The 5385-nt window shown below is 60.1% G+C and overlaps 1 protein-coding gene across 1 annotated transcript in view; it reads left to right on the top strand.

The window, feature by feature from the left end:
• The first annotated feature begins 1478 nt into the window (after positions 1 to 1478).
• Positions 1479 to 5385, top strand: part of PNOC (prepronociceptin) — a 4299-nt gene continuing 392 nt past the window's right edge. Inside the window, exons 1-2 of the mRNA XM_009283460.1 lie at positions 1479 to 1598; positions 5316 to 5383. Of these exons, the coding sequence (XP_009281735.1) occupies positions 1479 to 1598; positions 5316 to 5383 (188 nt within the window). The remainder of the gene's footprint in view (positions 1599 to 5315; positions 5384 to 5385) is intronic.

Here is a 5385-nt window from a genome sequence, read left to right as displayed (position 1 = left end):
ATCTTTCAATTAACCGGGAAAAAAAGCCGAGCCGTAATCTCGGAGCCTCCTCTGCAGCCAGATGTGACCTGCTTTTCCCAGGACATTGGACTTGACGTCTCGCGGGGGCATGGGGACAGGGCTGGGGGGTGGGTTGCAGCCCCCTCCCCGCCTCCACCAAACCCCATTTTGGGGCCGAGTGATTTTTCGGGGGGGGGGGGGGTGTTTGCCCCCTCCTGGGAGCTTTCTGCCAAGCCTCTGACTCACACCGCCAGCCAGTTTTAATGAGTCTTGACAGATTAAGCCTTAATTCCTGCTCTTTATCAGCTTCCCCTCCTACCCTCCAGCAAATGACAACCGGGAGCCGCCAGGCTCTGTGTCACCGCCCGACTGGCGGGGACGAAAGGTGACCGTGATGCCAGCTGGGGACCCCGGCGGATGCTCTGCCTCCGTTGCAAGGAGCAGGAGTGCCCCCCAACCTTGGTGGGGTGGGAAATAAGCGGGGACCTCCTGCCCGGGTGCTCAACCCCCCCCAAAAGTGGCCTGAAATGCTGCTGGAGCAACACACGGGTTGCAAAGCCACCGTCACCGAGGTCTTCCTCGCCTCCAAGCATCCCGGTACGGGGGTTTCTGGATGCTGCTCCAGCAGGGAGGGACCTCGGTGCCACCAAGGGTAGCACCAACCTTCGTGTCCCCATCCTGCTCCTCTCCATCACCTCCATCTCATCCCCTCGCTGGCTTATAAACCTGATGCCATGCAGCACCGGGACTCGCTCCCAAGGACCACAGGGATGTCGGATCCCTTTTCCTGGCGGGATGAGGGCAAGGGGAGGGTCAGGAGGACCCAGCCTCCTGTTTGCTGATGGCCATGGGGAGGCATCAGGCTAAATCTCCAGGAATTGGGAGGGAAGGCCACGGCCTTGGTCATGTCGCTTAATCGCCGCCTGTCACCGATGTCAGGAAAGCTGGACGGGACACGGGGGGTTCTTTGGGAATTGACTTTGCTGCTCCACACCAGGTGGGCTCAGAGCCCGGCAATCCCTGACGGCAGCGATGGCTGAACCCTCCCAAGATAGGGACAGGAGTGGCAGCACCCCAAAAATGGCCAGGAGGGGAAACCGGAGCGGGACATCCTCGCCTGGTTCTGGTGATGCTCGGATAAGGAGTGTCCTGCTCAGGGGACAGCCGGGGACGTGCTGTCCCGCCACGTCCACCTGCTAAAATAAGCCCCGGCCGGGACTCGTGCCATGAGATAGCCCAGAAAAAATTAAGCCAGGACACGCAGGATCTGTTTTGGGGATGGGGAGGCTGCCGGGCCCCTTTCCCGAAAGGATAATTTTGGCAGGGAGACTGGGACCACGCGTGTCTGGGGGGGGGGTGAGGGAGGACGGGCTGAGAACGGGCACGTTTCGGTGCAGGTGCAGGGTTCGGCGGTGCCGGTGCCGTCCCAACTTGACAGGTTTTGTCTCTCCTGCGCCGCAGCCACTGCCGGTGCCGCCATGAGGGCTGTGCTCTGGGACCTGCTGCTGCTCTGCCTCTTCGCCCGGGCACGGGGCGACTGCCGCGGGGACTGTCTGCGCTGCGACCGCCACCTCTACCGGGACAGCTTCGACGTCCTCGTAAGTCCCTCTGCCTGCTGGCTTGTTCCCCGCCATGGGCAGCACCCATGGGGGTAGCACCCATGGGTGCTGTGCCAGCTGCATCCCCCCCACCCTGGGTGGGCACCCTCCTCCCTGCGCCAGGGTCGGGGTTTGGGGTCGGGGGGGCTTTGGCTGCCGGTCGGCGTGGAGCTTCAAGGGGAAGATGCCGCCTGCCGTCACTGTCCCTCCTCCTTGGGCACCCCCCAGGGACAGCATCGGACAAGATGGTCCTGAGGGAGGATGCAGACCCCAAATCGGCTGCCGGGAGTGATGGGGACAAGGCTGCGATGGCCCAAGGAGAGTCCCAGGAGGGTCCCAAGACCCCGAGCATCCCCAGCTCTCCTGTCCCCATGGCTTGCGGCATCGCTGTCCCCACCTACGCCAACCCCGGACCCCCCCAGACCCTCGCCCCATCCTCCAAGGAGCCACCAAAATCGCCCTCTGAGCCCCATCAGAATGGGACCAGCTTTGCAGCTGGCTGGCGAACCACCGTGTTTTGGGGGACCGGGCATCGGGCACCCCGCAGCCCCTCTCGCCCTCTTGATTTGCCTCCAACACTGGATAGGAAGAGACATTAAAGAGCATTTTGGGTTTTTTTCCAGCCCCTCATCCTTTCTTTTCCCCTCTGCTGAGCCGTGGCCGTGCCCTGGCCGGCAGCATTTCTTTCCTTCCCGTTCCCCCTCTGCCCTCGGGGGATTATCCATCGCCTCCCCCCCGCCCGCTCACCTATTTATTAGCGACGATAAATCACAGCGGGTTGAGACATCCACCCGAAAGGAGCCGGCAGCTCGGGAAGCCCCCAGGGCTGGGACATGTCCCCCCAAAACCAGGGCGGGGACCAGTGACTTCCAAGGCAGTGCGGAGATGCTAGAGCCACCCCAGTGCCACCCCCTTGCTGGCAAAGCCTCCTGCAATCGCACGTCGCTGCCACCGAGTTCTGGGGCACAATCTCCCTGGTTTTGCCCCAAAATGCTGTCTTGCAGTCTGAAGGCACCAGCACCCTCTGCAGCCCCCCCCCCGGCCTTCCTACCTTTTCTGGAGCTGCATTTTGCTCTCCGGCCAGCAAGATGGAGAGGAGCTGGGGTGGTTGGCGTCATGGGTCACCTTGGTCCTGCTTCTGGAGCTGCATTTTGCTCTCCGGCCAGCAAGATGGAGACGAGCTGGGGTGGTTGGCGGCTCATGGGTCCCGTGCAAGGTTGTATCTCAAAGCAAGAGTGGTCAGAACCAGGAGCAGAGGAACCCGGGGTCTTTCGAGGCTCAGTTTCAGCTGGAAGAAGCATCGTGGTGGGATTTGATACAACCCTCCACCATTTCCAAAGCAACGGCCAAGGAAGTCCCATCAGCGACGTGGCTGATCCATCCTTCAGAGGTAGAAACAGGAGATCCCCCTGAAGTTACAGGCATGCCTGCACCAGCACCGCAGCTGCCAGGGCAGGACAGGGACCAGCTGATGGAGCTGGTCTTCAAGATGTGGATGAATCACCTACGTCCTCATCCCCAGAGTCATCTAGGGACGGTGCAAACCCACGGTGGCACCGTTAATGCCAACAGAAGATCAGAAGGAGCCTCCCCAGGTAGTTTCGGCACTGGATGTGGAGGAGCACTGGCTGGTGTTTGCTGAGGATTCCCAAAACACTGAGAGCAGAAGCCATTTCCACGTGAATTAAGACCACAGCACGATGGCCGAGGACCCTGGGGTGTTCATGGGGCTGTTTTGTGGATGAGTGATAGGACCACTGATGGTCTTCAGCCTGACGCCTGGGGTAGTTCCTCTTGAAGCCTATTAGCTGGTGCTCATCAGAGCTGTAACCTGCATGTGATCCACCACCTTTCATCTCCATCGCAGGGCACGGTCAGGATGCTGTCCATCAGCCGTAGACCCTGCCAAAGCCTTGGAGATCCCGGGACAGAATCTTGGCTTGGCGCAGGATATTCCCAGTGCCTCCGCAAGGACCCTCGTAGGTGTCCCGGCATACAAGACCCTCGTCACCACCTCACCTTGGGACAACTATTTTTCTTTTTTCTTTGCGTCTGAAGAGCCTGGCTGCCCTCGGGGATGGAAATAGCCAATTGCTGCAGAGCCACGTGCTTGAGCTGCAGCCCTGAGACACCACGTCGGGACTCGTAGCACCTCTCACCTGGCGAAGTTAATGAACCCATGGTGAAGAGGGTCTTTGCAAGGGTTTTGGTCTTGCAGACGGCCTGTAGCAATGAGACACGCCAGCGTGCCTCAACATGGGGTCCCCCAGTTGGTGTTAAGCGGTTAAAAGAGCCCACCATGAAGATAACACTGGGATGGAGACACTCCAAGGCGAGGGAAGACAACCCTTCCCTTCTGGGCCCTCCAGCCCTGGTTTCTTCAGGCATTTATTTAGTTTGGTTCTTCTACGATATTCTCCTGGATGGTTTCCCCTGGGTGCCGGTTTTGGTGGTACCAGCCCACATGGGGTTATCACCCCACGACAGTGCCGGGTCTGTGACCCGCCTTGATGGACGAGGCCTCTTGGAAAGGGATGAAACACAAACGTGGTGGGATGCACCCATGGGTGCTGAGGAAGCCCGATGGCACCTCTTGATGAGGTTGCTCTTGATGGCCTTTGAAGGGATGTGGCGATCGGGGCGGGTTCCTGGGGGCTGGGAGGAGGCAGATACCACACCTATCTTCGAGGAAGGCATGAAGGAGGATCTGGGAAGCTATGGGCTGGTCGGCCTCACCTCAGTCCTTGGGGAGGAGGTGGAGCACATCATCCTGCAAAGCATTTCCAAACGTATGAAGGACAAGAAGGTCACTGGGAGCAGCCAGCATGGGTTTATGAAGGGGAAATCGTGCTTGACCAACCTGATAGCTTTCTGCAGCGAGACAACCAGCTTGTCTTCACTTTCATCAGGCTTTGACATTGTTTCCCATGACATCCTCGTAGACAAGCTGCTGAAGCACAGGGTAGATAAATGGGCAGTGACGTGGACTGAAACCTGGGGGACCTTGACGTCTTCATTAATGACCGGGACAATGTGGCAGACGCACCCTCAGCAATTAGCAGGTGATGCGGAGTCGGGAGGCGTGGATGGTAGACCACAGGGTCATGCTGCCATCCAGAGGAACCTTGCCAGGCTGGAGAAATGGGCTGGTAGGAACCTCATGAAGTTCAACAAGGAGAAGAGCAAAGTCCTGCCCCTGGGGAGGAACAGCCCCAGGCACTGGGACATGCCATGGGCACGCGGCAGAGGTCCCTTCCCACCTCCGCCGTCCCGTGACTGGGTGATTTTTTGGGCTCATGCCTGGCTGAAGGACCCAGCAGTGCAGAGCATGGGGTGGTGGGATGGGAGCACGGACGTCACCGGGAAAGTGTGGAACATGTCCAGAGCGGAGCAGAGCCTGTCTAGGGCGGGCCGGGAGAAGGATGCTGACCAGCTGCCATGGCTCCCCCACATCTCCACCACCACCACCACCTCTGGGAGCCCACGAATGGGTTTTGGGAGGGGACACCTCACCGAATGAGGCCAGGCAAGGGCTGATGAGCTGCCGGCACCTTTCCATGGGTGTCTTCCAACGTGTTGCATCGCTGGACGGGCTGGAAGTGGGGGGGATGCCCGAGCACCTGGCATTTGGGGTACACCACCTGGCGCTGCCCGGTGTCCCACAGTCCCGGGGGGACCAAAACCCATCTGACACCCATCCACGTGTCTCCCACGCAGGTCTGCATCCTGGAGTGCGAAGGCGAAGCCGTGCCGCGGGCCACCTGGGAGCTGTGTGCCGCCGCAGCCG

The sequence above is a fragment of the Aptenodytes forsteri genome, unplaced genomic scaffold (genome assembly GCF_000699145.1).
Source record: "Aptenodytes forsteri isolate BGI_AS27 unplaced genomic scaffold, ASM69914v1 Scaffold534, whole genome shotgun sequence".
In the NCBI taxonomy this organism is placed as follows: domain Eukaryota; kingdom Metazoa; phylum Chordata; class Aves; order Sphenisciformes; family Spheniscidae; genus Aptenodytes; species Aptenodytes forsteri.
Note: the sequence above shows the minus strand (reverse complement) of the source record. Positions and strands in the feature narration are given on the sequence as shown.